This window comes from Sapajus apella, unplaced genomic scaffold (assembly GCF_009761245.1).
Source record: "Sapajus apella isolate SASKATOON/1434 unplaced genomic scaffold, GSC_monkey_1.0 scaffold106, whole genome shotgun sequence".
NCBI lineage: Eukaryota > Metazoa > Chordata > Mammalia > Primates > Cebidae > Sapajus > Sapajus apella.
The window spans coordinates 875,441-899,844 of record NW_022437046.1 but is presented as its reverse complement, the minus strand read 5'-3'; the positions used below and the strand labels follow the sequence as shown (position 1 = coordinate 899,844).

At 43.1% G+C, this 24,404-nt stretch overlaps 1 protein-coding gene across 7 annotated transcripts in view; it reads left to right on the top strand.

Annotated features, from left to right (window-relative positions):
* LOC116537012 (putative short transient receptor potential channel 2-like protein) overlaps positions 1-24,404 on the top strand; it is a 27,980-nt gene that overhangs the window by 1,359 nt on the left and 2,217 nt on the right. For 3 of the 7 annotated variants that reach the window (XM_032258931.1, XM_032258935.1, XM_032258936.1), the window contains exons 2-8: positions 4,569-4,733; positions 8,154-8,295; positions 9,716-9,871; positions 11,221-11,399; positions 19,786-19,871; positions 20,101-20,273; positions 22,780-22,852. In XM_032258931.1, coding sequence (XP_032114822.1) covers positions 4,689-4,733; positions 8,154-8,295; positions 9,716-9,871; positions 11,221-11,399; positions 19,786-19,871; positions 20,101-20,273; positions 22,780-22,852 — 854 coding nt within the window. In that variant the 5' untranslated portion in view covers positions 4,569-4,688. Of the gene's footprint in view, positions 1-2,253; positions 2,347-2,810; positions 2,987-4,568; positions 4,734-8,153; positions 8,296-9,715; positions 9,872-11,220; positions 11,400-17,595; positions 17,691-19,785; positions 19,872-20,100; positions 20,274-22,779; positions 22,853-24,404 lie in introns of those variants that run through there. The other 4 variants (XM_032258932.1, XM_032258933.1, XM_032258938.1 and 1 more) reach the window with 4 other exon arrangements.

Sequence of the window (24,404 nt, the reverse complement as noted above, 5' to 3'; positions counted from 1 at the left end):
AAAAAAAAAAAAAAAAAAAAAAAAAGGTTGCACTTGCATTTTCTACTCTCAAGCGCATCCTCTCCAGAAGCAACTATTATGAATTAGAATTAGCTCTGTGTTCTCCAATCCCTTTTTAAAAATTGTACATATCCATGACTATATAGTATTGTATTGTGTTTCATTTTGCTTTTTAATTTGAGTGCTTTTTGTTTTCTTTGAGACGGTGTCTCGCTTTGTCATCAAGGCTGGAGTGCAGTGATGCAACCTGGGCTCGCTGCAGCCTTCTCCTCCCAGGTTCAATCGATTCTCATGTCTCAGCCTCCCGAGTAGCTGGGACTATGGGCGCGCGCCACCATGCTTGTATTTTTAATAGAGATGGGGTTTCACCATGTTAGCCTGATCTCAAGTGAGCCTCCGCCTCCCAAAGTGCTGGGATTACAAGCTGAGCCACTGTGCCTGGCCTGAGTGATACAGGATCTGGCTGTGTTCCCCAGGCTGGAGTGCAGTGGCAAGATCTTGGCTCACTGCAGCCTCAATCTCCCGAGTAATTGGGACCACAGCTGTGCGCCACCATGCCCAGCTAATTTTTGTGTGTTTTTGTAGAGAGGGGGTTTCACCACGTTGGCCAGGCTGGTCTCAAACTCCTGAGGTCCAGTGATCTGCCCTCCTCCACCTCCCAAAGTGCTGGAATTACAGGCTTGAGCAACGTGCCCTTGTTACTAAGTGCTATTTTCTATGTATCATTATGTAACTTGATTATTTCACACTATATATTTTTTAAATTTTATAAATGGAGACGGGGTTTCACCGTGTTGCCCAGGCTGGACTTGAACTCCTGGGCTCAAGCAGTTCACCTGCCTTGGCTTCCCAAAGTGCAGGGATTACAGGCATGAGCCACAGTGCCTGGCCATAATATTTTTGAAGCCTGTTCATGTTTACATATGTTTATGTCTAATTCATACTTTTAACTGTTGTGTAGTGCTGTATTGTGTGGTTTTATAAAATTTCATTTATTCGTTCCTCAATTGATGGACATTAGAGTTTTATAATTTTTGCATTTAGAAACACTGTATGTCTTTTTGTACACATACAAATAAATTAGCTACTAGCCAGATGTGCCTATTATATTCTTGAAATGTGGCCAGTCAGAATTGAGATGTGCTGAATGTGTTTCTGAGGGGGACCCATTTCCCCACATTGTAGCCAGTCATTTATATTATCAGACTTTTAAGTTTTTGCCAGTCCTAGAAGTGAGAAATTGTATTTGTAATTTCCTTATAGTATGGCAGGTTGAAGATTTTTTTACATGGGTTTTTGGCCATTCGGATTCCATCATATGTGAGTTGTCTGTTTATATTTTCTCCCTAGTTTCTGTCATATTGCTTTCCCTTACTGATTTGTCATTTTAAAAAATACGTATTTTCTATGTGCTGTCAAAGTTTACATGTGTTGCAAAGATCTTTTTGTTAAGCATTTGTATTTTAACCTGGTTTGTGCCTTCTTACTGTTTTTCATATTTCTGTCTTTGATCCATTTGGGAATACAGATATTTTTTGAGACAGAGTCTCACTCTGTCACCCAGGCTGAAGTGCAATGGTGTGAGCACTGCTCACTGCAACCTCCATCTCCCAAGCTCAAGCAAATCTTTCACCTCAGCCTTCTGAGTAGCTGGGACTATAGGCATGTGCCACCACACCTGGCAAATTTTTAAAAATATTTTGTAGAGATGGGGTCCCGCTATGTTGCTGGTCTTGAACTCCTGGGTTCAAGCAATCCTCCTGAGCCTCTGCCTCCCACAGTACTGAGATTACAGGCGTAAGCCACTATGCCCAGCCTTTTAGGTGTAACTATTTATTTTTATTTCATTTTATTTTTTGAGACAGAGTCTCAATCTGTCACTCAGGCTAGAGTGCAGACGGGTGATCTTGGCTTACTGCAACCTTCGCCTCCCAGGTTCAAGCAATTATCCTGCCTCAGCCTCCCTGGTAGCTGGGATTACTGGCATGTGCCACCAGGCCCAGCTAATTTTTGTATTTTGAGTAGAGACAGGGTTTTTACTGACCATTTTGGCCAGGCTGGTCTCGAACTCCTGACCGCAAGTGATCCACCCACCTCAGCATCCCAGAATGCTGGGATTACAGGTGTAAGCCATCTCACCCAGTCTAGGTATAATTTTTTAAATATGCTGTGAGGTAGGGATCTACTTTTATTTTGCTTCACATTGTCAACCAATTTCCTGAACATAACTTATTACTTTATTGTTTCTGACAGAAACATGATGTTGCTCTGAAGTGTGGGAGATCATAAGCATGACAAAAATCCACATCCTTAAAGAGCTCACTACTTAGTGAGGAGGCACACAGGGTAAAAAAGCAATTACCAGAAGATGGCAACAACAGTTTTTATAAGGGAAGGCATTCTGAAAGAGCTTAATCTTGTGAGAACTACAAGCAGTTTGACAGGTGATAATCTTCATGAAAAACATTGTATGTGTCTTATTCACCACTGTGTATCTAGCACCTAGTACAGTGCCTGGTACCTACTAGATACCCACCAAAATACTAACTGAATGAGATATCCAAGACTGACAGCTTCAGAATTGCCAAGCCAAAAATGTTTATTTATTTATGTATTTATTTATTTTTGAGACAGGGTTTCACTGCCTCCCAGGCTGGAATGCAATGGTGCGATCTCAGCTCACTGCAACCTCTGCTTCCCAAGCTCAGGCAATCCTCCTGCCTCAGCCTCCTGAGTAGCTCAGACTCCAGGCACATGCCACCACATCTGGCTAATTTTGGGGTTTTTTTTTGTTTGTTTTTTTTTTGTAGAGACGGGATTTCACCATGTTGCCCAAGCTAATCTTAAACTCCTAGGCTTAAGATATCCACCCTCCTTGGCCTCCCAATGTGCTGGGATTACAGGTGTGAGCTACTGTGCCTGGTCTGAGTGTTCATTGATGATGAGAGATAGTGGAGTTTTTCACATCAAATCACAAAAATATACTGTGAGTTTCTTCAAAACAGTGACTATGCCTTATTTATTTTTATATCTCCAAAATCTAGCAGAGATAAGGAAAGATTTTTGTGTTCCCAGTGAGTTCCTATAGCAGGAACAGTGAGCCCTAATTAATCTGAGCCCTAGGGAAGAGACTCAGGACTCATCCTTCATTCTTCTGTCTTTGAAGCCTTAATACTGTACGGACTATGGCCTGTGAGGAGTGCTTGACATTCAGATGGCATTACTAAGAGTTTGTTACTGCTGTTGCTGCAATCTACCCCATTTTGAATGCTTTATGACTGTGAGCCCTTTGGAGCACAATTTTTATGGTCATTCATTCAACAGACATTTGCAAATCAGGAACTATCTTCTCCCTTTTATGTTGGGCACACAGAAATGAATCAGACATGAAACTTGTCCTCCAAGAGCTTACAGTTTGTCAAGAGTCAAGAAGACGTATACCCATATAACTATAATATGAGGCACTCTGTTAAAGGCTAAGTGAGAATTGACAGGATGGAGCTGCCACTCTGAGCTGTTTAAGCAGAGGAGAGAACATTTGAGCACCAAAGATGCATTAGATTTGCTAAGTGGGAAGAAGAAAGAACATTCCAAGCAGAGGCAATGGCATGAGCAAAATCTTGGAGAAAAGGGAAAAAACTTTTGGTGGGAAGGGTAAGCAAAAAGACCATTATGGCCAGGAGTATATCAAGAGTCACGGACTCATATTTTCAGGAGCCAGATGGGTAATAAACATGAATAAAATGGACAGGGATAAATATTTGAAGAGAGATTCTCTAAAGACTCTCAGACAACTTTAAAACTCCTCTCACCAAGGAATTGTTGAAACAAGGTGATGGATGCATGAGCTCATTATACTAATATGTGTGTTTTTGCATATTTAAACTTAGATAAAATGTTTAGCAAAACACGAAGTACAAATATTCACAAGAACTTTTTTTTTTTTTTTTTTTTTTTTTAGAGTTACGGTCTCACTCTATCACCCAGGCTGGAATGCAGTGGCACCGTCATGGCTCACTGCACCCTCCAACTCCTGAGCTCAAGTGATCTTCCTGCCTCACCCTCCTGAGTCACTAGGACTACAGGCACAGGCTACCACACCCGGCTTAGCAAGGGTTTTGCATAAAGCAGCAAGTCATTCAAGATGTCTAGTAGAGGAATAACTTCATGAAAAGCTAAATTTAGGAAGATTCATTTTAGGAGAAGAAGAAAAAAAGAGTTGTATCATATATTTAGTTGAACATTTGTTGCCTATCTTTACTATGCACTAGGCTCTAGTGATATGAAGGTGTACAATTTAAGGCACAATTCATGCCCTTGAGAGCTCACCTATATATAAATCCAACATTAACATCTTAATATATTATTTTGTACTTGCTGCTGTGTTGCTTTCTGGTTGCATTTGAGTTATTTCATATTTGTTGGAGCCTCATCAGCTGATCCAAACCTACTCCCTCCCACCACTCCCACCAGGCCCATGTTGGTCATCAGAAGTGGACTGACTGCTGCAAATAACTCCTGTTATCATAGCCATGGCTATTTTATTTTTCTTCTGTTCTCTATTTCAGGAGTAATGTGAGGATTGTTGCTTTTCTGGAAGCTAACACATAGTCAGTGCCAAAGTGGTGACAGAAGAAATCTTGGGAGAAAGCATTTTTGCTTGTACTTGACACCGTGCTGGGCCCACCATGGCTCCTGTGAAGATCAGCCACGTGGTATCATTTTCTTCTCAGGTATCTTAATCAACAGGCATGATTTGTTTTCTTGATAACTGAAAGGAGTGAAAAAAATAGGAGTCTTGGCTCCACTTTCAGAAAACTCCCAATCTAATAGAAGAGACATTGTGAGTTCAGAGTCTAAGAGAAGAAACAGCTCTTGTCCTCAGGTTGTTCCCATAGAAGTACAGGAAGTGAAAAGAAGTGTTCTCAGAAGTGGAAAGTACAGAAAGCAGCACCCTCAGGATTCCACCCAGTTTGAAGGGCGCTGGCAAAGCTGTAGGCCCAGAAACTGCAGCAGGATCCTCAGAAGGGGAGTTTGATCATTCTATCATTGAGAACAGGGCAGGACACTTGAGGTAATCCCAGACCTGCGAGGTTATCACCACTATCAAGTGTGATCTCAGCCTCCTTCCTAAAAGTTCTACAATATCCAAATTAGAGCTAGATCCTAGGCCCTGAGTCCAGGCCTGATCTGATGTGATTCTTAGGGACTTCCTACCTTTTCCTCTTCTGTCACTGCTCTATCTGTTTACCCCTACTCCCCCTCTCCCCCTTCTGTTACCCTGGTCTTTCTCAAGGGGTGCCATTGGCATTTAGGGGCATAAGTCTGTATTTCGTAGCAATTTCATTTGCATGATGGGATGTTTAACATCCCTTGCCCCCTGGTTTCCTAGTCATTGTGACTGTCAAAAACATCTCCCACACATTTCAGGGAGATCCTTAGACCAGGCACGGGTGATTCATGCCTGTAGTTCCACACTTTGGGAGCCCAAGGCAGGAGGATCTCTTGAGTCTAGGAGTTCAAGGTCAGGCTGAGCAACACAGGGAGACCCCATTTCTACAAAAAATAAAGAATTAGCCCTGTGTGATAGCATGTGCCTGTGGTCTCAGCTACTTAGGAAGCCAAGGTGGGAGAATTGCTTTGAGCCTTGGAGGTCAGGGCTAACCGTGAGCCATGACTGTGCCACTGCACTCCAGCCTGGGCAACAGAGCAAGACCTTGTATCAAAAAAAGAAAAAGAAAGACCCTTAGAGGATCTTTAGGAACTAATATATTAACCCCTATTCTAAGTAAAATAAAATTAATATTTTGCTTATCCTCCTTACCTGCATGGTCAGGCTAAACAATTTGCTTCACAGACTCTTTTTTTGAGATGGAGTCTCGCTCTGTTGCCCAGGCTGGAGTGCAGCTGCACGATCTCAACTCACTGCAACCTCCGCCTCCCTGTTTCAAGCAACACTCTTGCCTCATCCTCCAGAGTAGCAGGGACTACAGGTGTGCGCCACCATGCCCAGCTAATTTTTATATTTTTAGTAGAGCTGGGGTTTCACTGTGTTGGGCAGGCTGGTCTTGAAGTCCTGACCTCGTGATCCGCCCACCTTAACCTCCCAAAATGCTGAGATTATAGGCATGAGCCACTGCGCCTGGCCGCTTCATAGACTCTTAGCCTTATAAAATGCTAGAGAACATTAGCTAATTTCAAACTCTGTGGTTTTCAGCTGTACTCTGTAGAGACCCACTTCAGTGAGTTGAAAGGGAGAGGGGGACACGTATGTCTCTAGTCCTCCCCACCTGTGATTTAACCAGAGCTCTCCTTTTATTTACCAAAAAAAAAAAAAAAAAAGCACCCACCCCCCGCAAAACACCACACACACATCAGTGTAAGATTTCAGTTAAAAGGGTTTTATTGCTAACACAAAAACAAGGTTGAAAACCATGAGGCTGGTCTCCCTCTTTTACTTATGGATGAAGACATTTAGATTACAGGGCTCATACCTGTAATCCCAACACTTTGGGAGGCTGAGGTGGGAGGATAGCTTGAGGCTAGGGGTTGGAAACCAGCCTGAGCAATATAGCAAGACCTCATCTCTACAAAAAATTTAAAAATTAGCTAGGTCTAGTGGCTCACACCTGTAATCCCGGTACTTTGGGAGGCTGAGGCGGACAGATTGCTTGAGCCCAGGAGTTCAAGACCAGCCTGGGAAACATGGTGAAGCCCCATCTCTACAAAATATACAAAAGTTAGCCGGGTGTGCTGGCATTCACCTGTAGTCCCAGCTCTTCAGGAGACAGGTGGGAGTATCCTGACCCTGGGAAGTTAAGGCTGCGTTGAGCTGTGATTGTGCCACTGCACTATACCCTGGGCAATGAGCAAGACCCTATCTCAATTAAAAACAAAAATAAAAATTAGCTAGGTATGGTGGCACACACCTGTCGTCTCAGTTACTCGGGAGGCTGAGGTAGGAGGATCACTCAAGTGATCCTCCCAGGGATTTGAGGCTGCAGTGAGCCATGATTGTATCACTGCGCTCCAGCCTGGGCAAGACCTGTCTCTAAAAAAAAAGAAAAGAAATAGTTTTTTTTTTTTTTTTTGAGACGGAGTTTCACTCTTGTTACCCAGGCTGGAGTGCAATGGCGCGATCTCGGCTCACCACAACCTCCGCCTCCCGGGTTCAGGCAATTCTCCTGCCCCAGCCTCCTGAGTCGCTGGGATTACAGGCATGCGCCACCATGCCCAGCTAATTTTTTGTATTTTTAGTAGAGACGGGGTTTCACCATGTTGACCAGGATGGTCTCGATCTCTTGACCTCGTGATCCACCCGCCTCGGCCTCCCACAGTGCTGGGATTACAGGCTTGAGCCACCGCGCCCGGCCAAAAAGAAATAATTTTTTTTTTTAATTTTATTTTTGAGACAGGGTCTCAGTCTGTCATCCAGGCTGCAGTGCAGTGGCACAACCTCAGCTGACTGCAACCTTCACCATCCAGGTTCAAGCGATTCTCCTGCCTTAGCCTCTCAAATAACTGAGATTACAGAAAGAAAGAAATTTAGACCCAGAGAGGGAAAGTTGTTTACTCAAGATCTCTCAACCAAAAAATATCTGACTTTAGGTTAGAACTCAGAATTTATATTTCAAGATCACTAATTAGACTTTATTAATCACTTTACATCTAAGTATCATTTATAAACTTAGAATAAAGATCTTTGACTTTCTTATCTCACAGGATAACTATAAAGATAAATAAATGTCCTTGAAAACATCTTATAAATGAAATAGTATAACATGGTGATTAAGAGCTCTGCTTTTAGAAACCTGGGAATTCTGTTTTGCTTGGTTATTTAGCCTGTGGCCTTCAGTAAGTTTCTGAACCTCTCTAAGCTTCAATATTGATCTGTTAACTTGGAAGTAATATAACCACCTAAGAGTTGTTACAAAGATTAAATGAGGTCGTCTGGTAAATAGGATAGAGGCAAATGGTATCTGTAAACCGCTTGGCACATGATAACAGTATTCCTATGGCCTCCCATCTAGTGCCTTTTCTTTCATGTTAGGATGACTGGGAAGGTTTGAGATTATAGGGATCCCTCATTTGTGGGCATCCTTCTTCCCTTGAGCTCAGTGAGATTCCTGATTTTCTCCTTCTCTCTTACTTAGGATCCCAGATATCCTGTAGAGAACTTGCTAAACCCAGACAGTCCAAGGCGACCTTGGCTCAGCTGCCCTCAGGACAAAAGTGGGCAACTGAAAGTGGAACTACAGCTGGAGAGGGCAGTGCCCATTGGCTACATTGATGTGGGTGAGTTCTCTGTGGCCTAGGAACCTCTGAGGAAGAACACAGGAGTGATATTCCCCTCTAACCACTCCACTAACATGTCTCAGTTCCTTCCAGCTGAGCAGCATTTATGGAATAAGTTTTGCCTAGGTGTCAAAAGGAAATGTGGCCCTGGCCCTTGGAGCAGATCTGTGTGGCGAACTCCAAGGGCTCTATTCACGTGGAGTACAATGTGAATGGTGCTCCTCGAATTATGCAACATAACTATCATGCTTTGATCTGAGTGGTCTGGGTAAAACCTTAGAACACTGACATAATTATAAATCCCGACCGGGCACAGTGGCTCATGCCTGTAATCCTAACACTTTGGAAGGCCAAGGTGGGAGGATCCCTTGAGCCCAGGAGTTTGAGATCCGCTTGGGCAACATGACAAAATCCTGCGTCTACCAAAAATGCAAAAATTAGCCAGCTTTGGTGGTACACGCCTGTAGTCCTAGCTGCATGAGAGCCTGAGGTAGGAGGATCGCCTGAGCCCAGGAGGTCAAGCGTGCCGTGAGCTGTGATGACGCCACTACACTCCAGCCTGGGCAACAGTGAGACCCTGTCTCAAAAAATAAAAATAGGACCGAGTACAGTGGCTCACACCTGTAATCCCAGTACTTTGGGAGGCCAAGGTGGGCGGATCACAAGGTCAGGAGATCGAGACCATCCTGGCCAACATAGTGAAACCCCATCTCTACTAAAATACAAAAATTAGCTGGGCGTGGTGGCACACGCCTGTAGTCCCAGCTACTCGGGAGGCTGAGGCAGGAGAATGGCTTGAACCAGGGAGGCAGAGGTTGCAGTGAGCCGAGATCACACCACTGCACTCCAGCCTGGTGCCTGGCAACAGAGCGAGACTCTGTCTCATAAATAAATAAATAAATAAATAAATAAAAATCCCAACAAATAAAACCTGCATACGCCTGTAAATATCAGTATCAGGAGGATGCTAGAGAGATGACCTGTGCAAGGATAATCTGAGAAGGCTAAAAAGGAGTTTATGGATTGAGAAGATTGACCTTAGAATTCTCTGGAATCTAGAACATCAAGTCCACTGGTCTCAGTTTTGTCAGGACAGAGAGATGTCAGACTCCCTAGAAAGGAATTAAGAGAGACAGAATTTAGTGCTGTCCACCAGGGCCAGAAGACAGAGAAGCAACAAATCTCTTTAATCAGGGGAAGGTTTTTGGCTGGGAGGAACATGGTAAATGTGTGACATTGGTATTTAGTGGACTGCAGTCTCATTCCACTACAGTCAGTGATTCCCTGTGGGACTCCACAATCGCTGAACCTTTCTGGCTTTCAACTAGCTATAAAGTAGAGTAATGTCCTCCTTCCACCCTATTCCTTTGTCTTTAGTCATCTCATCCCTCTTACCCTTCTCTCAACCTTTTGTCCCCAGGTAACTGTGGCTGTGCATTCCTGCAAATTGATGTGGGCCGTTCTTCCTGGCCTCTGGACAGACCTTTTGTCACCCTGCTCCCTGCAACCATGCTAATGTCTCTAACTGATTCAAAGCAGGGGAAGAACCGCTCCAGGGTCCGCATGTTTAAAGATGGTAAAGAGGGCAAATGCAGAGAAGAGCGGGGTGGTCTTTATGAGAAACAGAGATGCAGTACTAAAGAGCTGTGGGTTCTATTAGGTTGTAGACTGTGGGAGGGAGCCTGTGCAGGGGCTTAATTACATCTGTTGGGGCAAAGGGTGGTTAAGGAATGGTGTGCTTGTGTGTGAGATCTGTATGGTAAGGATGTGTGCTAGCTGGGGAGATGATTTATGAACTATTTATATTTATACATGGGATTCGGTAGGGCCCAATATATAGAACACACACACTTATTGATTAATATGTTTTTGTGGTCAGGCATGGTGGCTCACACCTGTAATCCTAGCACTTTGGGAGACCAGGGCGAGTGGATTATCTGAGGTCAGGAGTTCGAGACCAGCCTGGCCAACATGATGAAACCCCATCTCTACTAAAAATACAAAAATTAGCCAGACGTGGTGGTGGGCACCTGTAATCTCAGCTATTCAGGAGGCTGAGGCAGGAGAATTGCTTCAACCTGGGAGGCAGAGATTGCAGTGAGCCAAGATCATGCCATTCATTGCACTCTAGCCTGGGTGACAAGAGGGAAACTGTCTCAAAATAATAATAATAATAATATGTTTTTGTGTGTGTAAGTGTGGATGTAGGATAGATGTTGATGTAAGTAATGGAAGGCTACATAGTGGTTATTGTTATGTGGCATATAATGTTTATACAAATCTCTGTTCACTAGGCACTACAGAAGAAACATAAGATCTGATTCCCAGCCTCTAGGGATGTATAGTTTCATAAGGATTTGTCCATTTTTAAGTTGGAAATATTTGTAATATTGTAAAGAAAGAGTGACATTGGAGGGGCATATGATTTGGAGGAATCGAGGTACTGACTGGACAGTGTTAGGAACTAAAGATGTTTGGGGTTTGTGATATCAGAGTGTGATACTGTTAGCATGTGGAGCACGTGGTGGTGCGAGGGAGGTTGAGGTCTTATGATCCAAGGAAGGTCAATATATATCTCAGCTAATCCACTGGGCCCCTACTCTACAGATAACTTCTTCTTAAAATGAGATATTGATGAGGTCCCTGGAGAGGTATAGAATTCATGCTGGGAATAGTGTGGAACTGTGACAGAGGAGTGATGGTGGGAAGGCAAGGGACTGGATATGAGGAGCCCTGACTGGTCTGCTTGGCATTACCATACCCTGAGCACCCAAGCCTAAGGGGACATTTACTGATGACCTCCTCCTTCCTTTTGTTGGAGTTTACTCCCTATAGCTCCTTTCCTTAGTTTTGACCTTTTCTTCCTCTTTCTCTCCCATTTACGCATTTCCATTCCTCCAATTTTCTGTCTCTTTTTTCCTTGAGTTGACTTCCTGGCTCCAGCCTCCGGAGAGTCATGGGATCGACTTCGCCTGACCTGCTCCCAACCCTTCACACGTCATCAGTCCTTTGGCCTAGCCTTTCTACGGGTGCGTTCTTCTCTGGATTCCTTAGATGTTCCTGTGGAGGGTCCCTCAGCCCTTGTGAGCTCTGTGCTGAACCAGGTATGTATGATGGTGGAGTGAGGATTTAATGTTTTCCCTTCCTTTTCGGGTTTCTGGTTAAGAAGCTGGTGCTTGTTTGAGGCATAGACACCAGTGGGCTTGATACCCTTTCTTACAGGTAGGAGTGAACTCCTCTCCTTCCCTCTCTCACAGGTGGAATATGCAAGTGAGTGAGTCTTGGATATAGCATACACAAAGCTTCTGGACCATTTACTCCTTAGCCTAAATAAATTACTCTTGGATCCAAACTTAACTTCATACTTTCTTTCTAAGTTATTGGGTGACTGTAGCTTTTATCAGACTTTTCCTTCGAACACTGAAAGTCCCAAAGCTCCTGTGTAGTTTCTCTGTCATTATTACCTTACAAAGTTATATCTTTACATGTGTGCTTTGCAGTTCCATTTGTTCCCCTGCTTTTCTCCCTGTACAACACACATGTACAGACACACCTTGGAGATGTTCCAGATTTGGTTCCAGATCATGGCAATAAAACAAGTCACACACAGTCTTTGGTTTTTCAGTGTATATAAGCCAACAATTATCTGAACCTTCAGCGAGTCATGATCTTTTTGCTGGTAGAGAATCTTGCCTCAGTGTTGATAGCTGCTGACAGATCAGGGTGGTGACTGCTGAGGGTTGGGCTGGCTGTGGCAATTTTGTAAAATAAGACAATGAAGTTTGCCACCTCAGTCTACTCTTCCTGTCATGGAAGAGTTCTCTGTAGCATTGATGCCATTTGATAGCATTTTAACCACAGTAGAACTTCTTTAAAAATTTGAGTCAATTCTCCCAAACACAGCCATTGCTTTATCAACTAAATTTATGTAATATTCTAAATCTTTTTTTATCATTTCAATGATGTTCACAGCATCTTCACCAGGAGTAGATTTCATCTCAAGAAGCCACTTTGCTCATCTATAAGAAGCAACTCCTCATCTGTTCAGGTTTTATCTTGAGATTGCAGTAATTCTGTCACATCCTCATGTTCCATTTCTATTTTAGTTCTCTTACTATTTCTTTTTTTTTTTTTTTCCAAGACAAAGTCTTGCTCTGTTGCTCAGGGCTGGAGTGCAATGGCACAATCTCACTCACTGCAACCTCTGCCTCCTGGGTGCAAGCAATTCTCCCACCTCAGCCTCCCGAGTACCTGGAATTACAGGTGCGTACCACCACACCCAGCTCATTTTTCGTATTTTAGTAAAGATGGGGTTTCACCATGTTGGCCAGCCTGGTCTCGAACTCCTGGCCTCAACTGATCCACCCCCCTCAGCCCCCCAAAGTGCTAGGATTGTGGGCATGAGCCACTGCGCCCGGCCTAGTTCATTTACTTCCTCCACTGAAGTCTTGAAAGCCCACCAGGAGAGTTGGAATCAACTTCGTCCCAACTTATGTTAATATTGATATTTTGACCTCCTCCTGTGAATCACCAGTATTCTTAATGGCATCCAAGATGGTAAATTATTTCCAGAAGGTTTTCATTTACTTTCCTAGATCCATCAGAGGAATCAACATCTATGGCAGCTATACCCTTACAGAATATGTTTCTTAAATAGTAGTGCTTGAAAGTTGAATTACTCCTTGATACATGGGCTGCAAAATGGATGTTATATTAGTAGGCATGAAAACAACATTAAGCTCCTTGTATATCTCCATCAGAGCTCTTGGCTGACTAGGTACCTTACCAGTGAGCAGAAATGTTTTGAAAAGAAATCTGAGTATTAGCTTTCAACTGTGGGTTTAAAATACTCAGGAAACCATGCTGTAAACAGATGTGCTGTCATCCAGACTTTGTCGTTCCACTTATAGAGCACAGGCAGAATAGATTCAGCATAATTCTTAAGGGCCCTGGGACTTTTAGAATGGTAAAAGAGCATTGGCTTCAACTTAAAGTCACCAGCTGCATTAACCCTAAGGAGAGAGTTAGCTTGTCCTTTGAAGCTTTGAAGCCAGGCATTGACTTATCTTCTCTAGCTATGAAAGTCCTAGGTGGCATCTTCTTTCAATAGAAGGCAGTTTCATCTACATTGAAACTCTGTTGTTTGGTGTAGCCACTTTCATCAGTGATCTTAGCGAGATCTTCTGGGTAATTTGCTGTAACTTCTCCATCAGCACTTGCTGCTTCACCTTGCACTTTAATGTTAAGGAGATGGACTTTTTTCCTTAAACTTCATGAACCAATATCTGCTAGCTTTAGACTTCTCTTCAGCTTCCTCACGTCTCTCGGCCTTCACAGAATTGAAGAGAGTTAGGGCCTTGCTGTAGATTAGGCTTTGGTTAAGTGTATATCATGGCTGATTTGATCTACCTATACTGCTAAAACTTTCTCCATGTCAGCAATAAGGCTGTTTCACTTTCTTATCATTCATGTGTTCATTAGAGTAGCACTTTTAATTTCCTTCAAGAATTTTTTCAGCTGGGTATGGTGGCTCCCTCATGTTATCCTAGCACTGTGGAAGGTCAAGACAGGCAGATTCCTTGAGCCCAAGAGTTCAAGACCAGCCAGGGCAACATGACAAAACCCCATCTCTACAAAAAAATACAAAAATTGGCCAGGCGTGGTGGTTCATGCCTGTAATCCTAGCACTTTGGGAGGCCAAGGCGGGTGGATTGCCTGAGGTCAGGAGTTCGAAACCAGCCTCAGCAATACTGTGAAAGCTTGTCTCTACTAAAATACAAAAAATTAGCCGGGTGTGGTGGTGTGCACCTGTAGTCCCAGCTACTCGGGAGGCTGAGGCAGGAGAAGTGCTTGAACCTGGGAGGTGGAGGTTGCAGTGAGCTGAGATTGCGCCACTGCACTCTAGCCTGGGTGACAGTGAGACCCTGTCTTAAAACAAAACAAAACAAAACTTTCTCTTTGCATTTACCACTTGGCTGTTTCCCACAGGAGGCCAGCTTTAGCCTGCGTTGGCCTTTGCCATGCCTTTCTTACTAAGGCAGTCATCTCATCCCTCTTATCCTTCTCTTTGTGGCTGTGCTTTTCTACAGATTGATGTGGGCCATTCTTCCTGGCCCCTGGACAGAACTTTCATCTGCTCCCTGCAACCACGAAGTGAGAGACATGCCACTCTCCACTTCATTTGAATACTTAGAGGCCATTGTAGGGTTATTAAATGGTCTAATTTCAATGTTGTTGTATCTCAGGGAGTAGGGAGGCCTGAAGAGAGGGAGAGAGACAGGAGAATGACCAGTCAGTAGAACACTCAGAACACATGCAATAGTTATCGATTAAGTTTGCCGTCTTAGGGTAGGCACAGTGTCTCATACCTGTAAGGGTGCGATGGGAGAATCACTTGAGGTCAGGTGTTTAAGACGAGCCTGGGCAACATAGCAAGACCCTATCTCTAAAAAAAAAAAAAAAAAAAAAAATAACCAGGCACGGTAGCACACATCTGTAGTCCCAACTACTTGGGACTGAGACAGGAGGATCACCTGAGCCCAGGAGTTTGAGGTTGCAGTGAGATATGATTAGTGCCACTGCATTCATGCCTGGGTAACAGAGAGATACACTGTCTCAAAAAAAAAAAAAAAGTTTGCCGGGCACAGTGGCTCACACCTTTAATCCCAGCACTTCTGGAGGCCGAGGCGGACAGATCATGAGATCAGGAGTTCGAGATCATCCTGGCCAACATGGTGAAATTCCATCTCTACTAAAAATACAAAAATTATCTGGGCATGGTAGCGCACACCTGTAGTCCCAGCTACTCGGGAGGCCGAGGCAGGAGAATCACTTCAACCTGGGAGGCGGAGGTTGCAGTGAGCCAAGATTGCGCCATTGCACTCCAGCCTGGCGACAGAACAAGACTGCCTCTCAAAAAAAAAAAAAAAAGTTTAGCATTTATGTGAGCACAATTCATGGCACCCCCAAAACAGTTACAATAGTAACATTAAAGATCGCTGATCACAGATCACCATAACAGATGTAATAATAATGAGAAGATTTGAAATGTGAGAATTACCAAAATGTGACACAGCAACACAAAGTGAGCACATACTGTTGGCAAAACGGTGCTCACAGACTTATAGCATTGCCACAAACCGTCCTTTTTTTTTTTAACCACACAGTATCTATGAAGCACAATAAAATGAGGTACGCCTGTATTCCTAAGATAAGATATATGGATTTCTAGCCCTGAGGTTATATCAATTTACTTTGATTTGCTCAACCAGGCTCCTGTTGTTTTCTTCTTAAGCCTGTTCTGACTCCTTTCCTCTTGCTTTCTTGTTATACTTGTTCATCTATCTAAACCAGTACCCTCCATCATATTTCATTCCTAAAAAATGAGTGCTTCATCATACAAAGCTAGAGTCATGGAATTTTAGAGATCATCCAGCCCCCACCATCTCATTTTCCATCTCAGATAGGAAAACTTCTATATGTTCAAAGTCATACAGTGAGTCAGAGCAGCATAAGGACTAGGTCTCCTGTCACTACACTCTCTGCCTACACTACACAGTCTGCCTCTTGCACACACAATACATTTCTTAGAAGTTTTAAACCTATCACAACTACTAGAATCCCAGTTCACATGAGCAAACTTCACATGAGTCACTCCTTTTGAGGTTCCTGAGAAAAACAAGAGGCAGCATTGGGAAGAGAAAATGAAGTCAGAGCAGAAAGAGCAGGAGTAGATGCTTTTGTCATGCAGTTTTAGAAGAGATCCAGAGAACTAAAACAAAGTCAGGTTTGGTCTGAAACTACTCTTCCATTGTGGAAAGGGGTAAAAAATATAAAAGTACTGATGGCGGCAATTCAGTGTGCTTTACCAGGTTCCACTATTGCAGTGTTAGGAGCTGACATGAGTAGAGCTAGATCTCTGTGATCCTGCCTAGTCAATAAAATGGAAGCTCCATGAGATTAGAAACCTGTCTGTCTTGTTCTGTAATGCATACCTGGCACCTAGAACATTGCCCAGAGCAAAGTAGCCTTTTAGTGTAAATGTTCATTATATAAGTGACCTTTTAAAGTGGCGTTGTAGATAGAGTCACCATAAAATTTATCATCCAAACCAGGACACTTTAAGGGCAAAGGAGAGTGCTATTAATAATTATACTAAGGCCAGGCACAGTGGCTCACGCCTTTAATTCTAGCACTTGTGGACACCAAAGTGGGAGGATCATTTCAGTACAGAAATTTGAGACCAGCTTGGGCAACATAGTGAGATGCTGTGTCCACAAAAAAAATCTCATTTATTATTTATTTATGAGACAGGGGCTTGCTCTGTCATCCAGGCTGGAGTGCAGTGGCATGATCATGACTCACCACAGCCTCCACCTCCTGGGTTCAGGCAGTCCTCCTGCCTCAGCCTCCCAGTAGCTGAAGCTACAAGTATACACTACCACACCCAAATAATAATAATTATTATTATTTTAGATGAAGTCTCACTCTGCTGCCCAGGCTGGAGTGCAGTGGCATGATTTCGGCTCACTGCAACCTCTACCTCTATTTTTTATAGAGATCAGGGTCTCACTATGTTACCCAGGCAGGTCTCAAACTCCTGGGCTCAAGCAGTCCTCTTGTCTCAGCCTCTCAATGTGCTCGTGTTACAGGTGTGTACCACCACACCCAGCCTCTACAAAAAAATTAAAAATTAGGTACAGTGACTCATGCTTGTAATCCCAACACTTTGGGAGGCCAAGGTGAATGGATCTCTTGAGCCCGGGAGTTTGAGACCAGCCTGGGCAATATGGCAAAACCCCATCTCTACAAAAAAAAAAAAAAAAAAAAATTAGGAATGGTGGTATGCACCTATAGTCCCTGCTACTCAGGAGTCTGACATGGTGGGATCACTTGAGCCTGGGAATTCAAGGCTGCAGTAAGCTGTGATTGTGCCATTGCTCTCCAGCCTAGGCAACAGAGTAAGACCCTGTCTGAAAAACACAAAAATTAAAAATTAGCCAGGCATGGTGGCCCACGCCTGTCATCCAGATACTTAGGAGGCTGAGGTAGGAGGATCACTTGAGTCCAGAGTATCAAGGTTGCAGTGAGGTGTGATCATGCCACTACACTCCAACCTGAATGACAAGAGTTAGGCCCTGTCTCAAAAAATAATTATTATTGTGCCAAGACAACAGATATAAAGTAGGACTGTTCCAGGCAAACTAGTACATATGTTCACCCCAGTTTTAGGGTAAATAAAAGTTTCCCAGAGTTCTTTTCCATTTTGGCCATCTACATTACATTGCTCTGCACTTCTAGGACCATGGTAGAATGGAAGTAGAAGGGAGTCAGCAACTGCAGAGCCATGTCAGAAGGGCATTGAACATCAACAGCAGGGTGAAACATACATGTAGGTACCTCATGAAACTGTAGGGAAGGAAGGTCCTGAAATATTTCAACAAGAGACAGATGCTACATGTAAGCTAGGATTACAGATTAATGGCACTCAGTTTTATAATTTAGGATGCCTAAAATGTCATAGACTTTTTTTCTAATGAGTCATTCTAACTGATAGGTTATAGTGAAAGCAAAATATAGGGCTTTTAACTCTGAAATAGGGTTATTATGATCACCAGTTTTCCAGTAAGAAAAACAGCACGGAGAAATTTAGTGGGGTGACCCCTGGTCACACTGCCAAATAAGTGTTAGAGTGGATTTGAACCCAGGCCACTTGATACCAACTAACCTTTGCTCAGAAGCTAATAATCATTTCCTAACAATTTCCTGATAATCTCATTTAGATTTAAGGGTAAATAAACTATCTCTACACACCCATCTAGTTACCCTTTCTAGTAGCATTCACTGTAACATTCATGAGACAAGGTAAAGAAAAGAAAAACCTGGACAATTAAACAAAATATTTCAAGATTATTGCTAGGTCCAAGAAAAGATTGTAATAGCAATTAGAAAATATTAAAGAGTTAATGAGAATGAAAATACTACTCAAGCTTGTAGAATGAAGCCAAAGTCATGCATTACAAGAAAGACATTTACCTTTAAAATAACCTGTGATAGAAGAATCAGAGTTGAAAATTAAAGAAAAAAAATTTTAAGGTAAGGGGAAAAAGGAAATTTCAATAAATAAAAAAGGAATTGGGGTCAGGTGTGATGGCTCACGCCTATATTCCCAGCACTTTGGGAAGCCAAGACAGGCAGATCACTTGAGGCCAGGAATTCAAGACCAGCCTGGCCAACATGGCAAAACCTTGTCTCTACTAAAAATACAAAAATTAGCCGGGTGCAGTGGCACACACCTGTAATCCTAGCTAATCAGGAGGCTGAGGCATGAGAATTGCTTGAACCTGGGAAGCAGAGGTTGCAGTGATCCACTGCACTCCATCCTAAATGGCAGGGTGTGACTCCTGTCCCAAAATATATATATAATAATAATAATAGGGGCTAGGTGAAATGGCACATCCCTGTAATCTCAGTGCTTTGAGAGGCCAAAGAGGGAGAATTGCTTGAGCCCAGGAGTTTGAGACCAGCCTGGGCAACATGGTAACACCTTGTCTCTACAAAAAAAATTTTTTAATTAGCTGGGCATGGTGGTAGGAGCCTGCTGCTCCAGAGGCTGAGATGAGAGGATTGCTTGAGCCCCAGAATTCAAGGCTACAGTGAGCCATGATCCTGCCACTGCACTCCAGCCTGGGTAGAGCAAGACCCCATCTTTTTTTCTTCTTTTTTTTTTTTTGAGACAGGGTCTTGCCCTGTCACCTGGGCTGGAATACAGTGGTGCAGTCACAGCTCACTGCAGCCTTGGCTTCTGAATTCCAAGCAGTCCTCCCACCTTAGCACCTCAGCCTCCCAAGTAGCTAGGACCACAGGCATGCACTACCATGCCTGGCTAATTTTTTTATTTTTGTATAGACAGGGTCTTACTATGTTGCTCAGGCTGGTCTCAAAGCCCTGGGCTCAAGCAATCCTCCCACCTTGGCCTCCCAGAGTGCTGGGATTACAGGCATGAGCCATTGTACCTGGGCGGAGACCCCATCTCTTTTTTAGAAAAGTAGGGGTGTAATCACAGATAAATTGAATTTTGACAAAGAATTAAGAAACCAGCATGCTACAATAAAAATAAGATATGCAGAAATTATCTTGGGAGGTGATTGCACGTAGACATTTCTGGAGCAAGAAGGTTATAAAATCCCTGTGATAGATACAGTGGTTAATGCTAGAGACACGCTTTCTATATGCCTCCATGCATACACACAAATCTCTTCATAGATAGCTAGAAATTGTGGCTAAAATTGGTAGGTTTTTAGTTGCAGTTTAGCAAAATTGTTCACAAAATGAATCATACTAAACCATACTATTAAATAATATTTAGAAGGAAATAATGAAATAAACGTCCCCAAAAGTTCGATAGTTTGAGTAGGCCCCTGCACTAGGTAGCAGTGTCCCCTGGTGGTGAATATTGGTATTTCATATCCATTTATGTTTTTTCCTCAGGGTTCTTCTGATGCTCAGGAGTCTGGTCCTAGCCCCTGGCTAGCTAATCCTTCCATCCGGAGGACATTCTTCCCACATCCCCATGCGTATGTACCTGACAGAGTGGATGTCTCCAAGCCACCTCTCAGATCTTTCTCCTAAAAAAAAAAAAAGCTATCAAGTCACTAACAAGCACCAAGCCCAGCCTGGATTCACCAAATTTGTCACATACTCTGGGCCTAACCCTATCTTGCTTAAATACATACCATTCACTAGAGTGAGCAGAATGGGAATCTATGTTCCAAGTGGAACCAAGTGCTCTCTGTTTCCCTGCAGGGACACCAAGGAAATTTCAGACCTCAGGAATATCCTAACACAGCTGCAGCCAGGGACTCTAGGGCGTTCAGCCCACATGGTGCTTTCTGCTGCCCGCAGAGTACCTCCAGCCAGTGTGGCAAGCCCAAAGAACAGCCATGCAGAACCAGGTCCCAGTCATCCAGGCAGGGCAGGTGAGTGCACATGACCTGTTCCCTCCTGTCACTAGCAATGTCCCTCCTCCTTGAATCTACCATTGCTCTACAGGAATGGCTCACAAGTGGGACTTCATGTGGTAGGAAAGATAATTGTTGGTGTCTTGTTACCAGAAGAGAAATCAAATATTGAATAGTATTTGAAAGAGCACTGGCCTAGGAATCAGGAATCCTTCTCTCTTTTGGCTTCAGTTTCCCTCATCTTCAAAGTGAAGGAATCAAACCAACTAGTATTGAGGACTCTTACAGTATTAATGTTCTGTGATCATCTCAGAAAGACAAGTAAGTCATGGTGGTGGTGTATGGAGTTTATTGGAGAAATAAGGCAGGGGAATAGTTTTATCACTGAGAAAGAAAGGATTAAAAAACAATCTAGTTCTGCGTCACATCAGATATGTTGCTGGGAGCTTTCACTAACTTAGTTAATGTTCACAACCAACTTTATGAAGTACATAGACACTGTTATCCTCATTTTACAAAATATGACATTCAAAAAGGTTAAATTTTCTGAGTCACACAGCTAGTAAGTGGCAGAGACAGGATTTGAACCCCAAAGCTCTTGTTCTTTACTATTCTAGACAAGAAAGAGAAAAGCCAGTAGAGTTCTAGCTGAAAAGTTAAGAAAACAGGATGGGGCAGGTGCAGTGGCTCATGCCTGTAATCCCAGCACTTTGGGAACCCAAGGCAGGGGGATCACAAGGTCAGGAGTTCAAGACCAAGACCAAGACCAGCCTGGGCAACATGGTGAAACCCCATCTCTACTAAAAATAAAAAAAATAAAAAAAAACTAGCCAGGCATGGTGGCACATGCCTATAGTCCCAACTACTCGGGAGGCTGAGGTAGGAGAACCACTTGAATCAGGCGGGGGAGGGGGGTGGAAGGGGGCCGGGGGTGGGGCAAAGGTTGCTGTGTTGCGGTGAGCTGAGATCACGCCACTGCACTCCAGCCTGGGTGACACAGCAAGACTCTGTCTCAAAAAAATGAAAAAGAAAACAGGGTGGTTCATTGTTTCTTTGGGAAAACATTAGAAAAGGAAAAGGTTTATTTGTTACTTCAAAGGACTAAACAAAATTATTGAAATAATGAGTATATTATTTCATTGCAAAAATAGGGGATATTTCTTATCTCTTATTGTATAACAAATTTGCCTTGAAATGTAGTGGCTTAAAACAACATTTATTATCTCACCAATGTGTTGGTTAGAAATCCAGGCATGGCTTAGCTGGGACCTCTGGCCCTGGATCTGTCACAAGGCTACAGACATCTCAAACCTCAACTAGGAAGGATCTGCTTCCTAGCTCACTCACATGGTTGTTGATGAGATTCAGTACCTCGTGGGCTATTGGACTGAGGCTTCCTTCAGTTCCTTTGCCACAAGCACCTCTTCTTAGAGCATCCCACAGTATATCGGCCTGCCTCATCAGAGTGAGCAAATGGGAGAGCAAGAGAGAGTGCTAGTAAGACAGAAGTCACGGCCTTTTACAAACCAATCACAGTAGTGCATCCCATCACATTTGCCAAATTCTATTCATTAGAAGCAAGTTACCAAGCCCAGCCCACACTCACGTGGAGGCATGAATACCAGGAAGGCAACAATCAATGGGAGTCATTTCAGAAGCTGTCTATCACATGTAGTTTATTATTTTAAGAGAAAGCGACTAGAAGGGAACTCATCATTTTTGGGCATCTGCTATAGGCTGGGTCCTGGAGCTATGGAAGCACTTTAAAATATATTAAATAAGGCCAGGTGCAGTGGCTCACACTTGTAATCCTAGCACTTTGGGAGGTCGAGGTGGGCAGGTCACAAAGTCAGGAGTTTGAGACCAGCCTGGCCAACATGGTGAAACCCTGTTTCTACTAAAAATACAAAATTAGCTGGGTGTGGTGGTGGGCACCCGTAATCCCAGCTACTCGGAAGGCTAAGGCAGGAGATCGCTTGAACCCAGGAGGCAGGGAGGTTGCAGTGAGGCAAGACCTTGCCATTGCACTCCAGCCTAGGCAACAGAGCGAGACCCCGTCTCAAATAAATAAATAAATAAAATATATTAAATGCTGTATAAAGTGTTTCATAAATTCGGAATAACTAGATGAATGGTGGTTGATGGTTTTTATTATCACTCATTTCACAGGTATTTATTAAACATCTGTTTGTGCCAGGCTTTGTGCTAGCAGCAGGGATACCACAGTAAATAAAATAGCAATGCTTCTTCCCAGGTGGAGAAACACATGTCCGTGTCATACAAATAAGTTTAAATCCTCAAACTGTGATGAGTAGTTTCAAGGAAAAGCATAATTAGATGGCTAGATTTAGACTAGAGAATCCAGGGAAAGTGCCTCATAGGAATTAGCTTTCAGCTAAGACTTGAAGAGTGAGAAATAATTATCCAGGCAAAGAGGGTAGAAAGAATATTCTTAGAAGAAGGAACATCATATGTGAAGACTGTTTTGTTAAAGAGCTAAATTTAATGAGCATTTCTAATACAGAGCCCAGAGCAGAGGAGCAAAACTCTGAGAATGATGTGGGCAGGATGAAAAGACGGAAAGTGCAGCACCAAAGGTAAGTAGGTCAGCATGAAAGGCCCAAATCACCTCCCAAAGTTGATTGCCATTTTGCAGCTGTCCTTCCCCCAACTCTTGTTTCATTAAGGTCAGAGAGTATCCATGTGTCTGGGTTTGACCTCTGGGTCCAAACCTAAGGGCAGTGAATAAAAGATATCCTTGTCCACACGGTGTCAGGTTTGGAACTAGACAAAGAGATAGTCATGTAGTGAACCAGAATCTGAAGATGAATATGCTCTATTTCATGGGCTTCATCAAAATCTAAATCTTTTCTGCTTCAAAGGATACTATCAAGAAAGTAAAAGACAACCCATAGAATATGGAAGAAAGTATTTGCATATCATATATTCAGTAAGGCTCTTGTATCTAAAATATATAAAGAACCTTTACAAGTCAACAATAGAAAGATATCCTCATTTTTAGAATAGACAAAGAATCTGAATTTTCTCTAAAGAAGATAGATAAATGGCTATTAAGCACATAGAAGATGCTCAACATCATTAGCCATGAGAGAAATGCCAATCAAAACCCCACAATGATTATTTCACATCTACTAGGATGGTTGTAATAAGAAAGATGGACAATATAAAGAACAGGGATCTGGGAATAAAAAAAAAAGAAAGATGGACAATAACAAGTGTTGACAAAGATATGGAGAAATTGGAACTCTCATACTTATCACCAGTGGGAATGTAAAATAGCGCAGCTGATTGGAAAACAGTTTGGCAGTTTCTCAAAATGTTTACTGTATGACCTGGCAGTCCAGCTCCTAGGTGTACATCTCCAAAGAATTGATAACAGGTGGTCACACAAAGACTTACGGGCAAATGTTCAGAGCAGCATTATTCACAATAGCCAAAAAATGGAAACAACCCAAGTATCTATCAGCTGATAAATAAGATCTGGTATAACTGTGGAATGTTACTCAGCCATAAAAAAGGAGTATAGTACTGATAGCTGCTCCAACGTTGATGAACCTTGAAACCATACTAAGTGTAAGAAGTCAGTCACAAAAGACCACATATGGCATAATTTCATCTACATGGAATGTCCAGAATAGACAAATCCAAACTACTAAAGTAGATTAGTGGTTGCCAGAGTCTATAGTTTTGGGTTTCCTTTCTTTTTTTTTTTTTTTTGAGACAGAATCTTGCTCTGTCACCCAGGCGGGAGTGCAATGGCACAATCTCAGCTCACTGCAACCTTCACTTGCATATCATATATTCAGTAAGGCTCTTATATCTAAAATATAAAGAAATATATAATCAGCCGGGCGCGGTGGCTCAAGCCTGTAATCCCAGCACTGTGGGAGGCCGAGGCGGGTGGATCACGAGGTCAAGAGATCGAGACCATCCTGGTCAACATGGTGAAACCCCGTCTCTACTAAAAATACAAAAAATTAGCTGGGCATGGTGGCACGTGCCTGTAATCCCAGCTACTCAGGAGGCTGGGGCAGGAGAATTGCCTGAACCCAGGAGGCGGAGGTTGCGGTGAGCCGAGATTGCGCCATTGCACTCCAGCCTGGGTAACAAGAGCGAAACTCCGTCTCA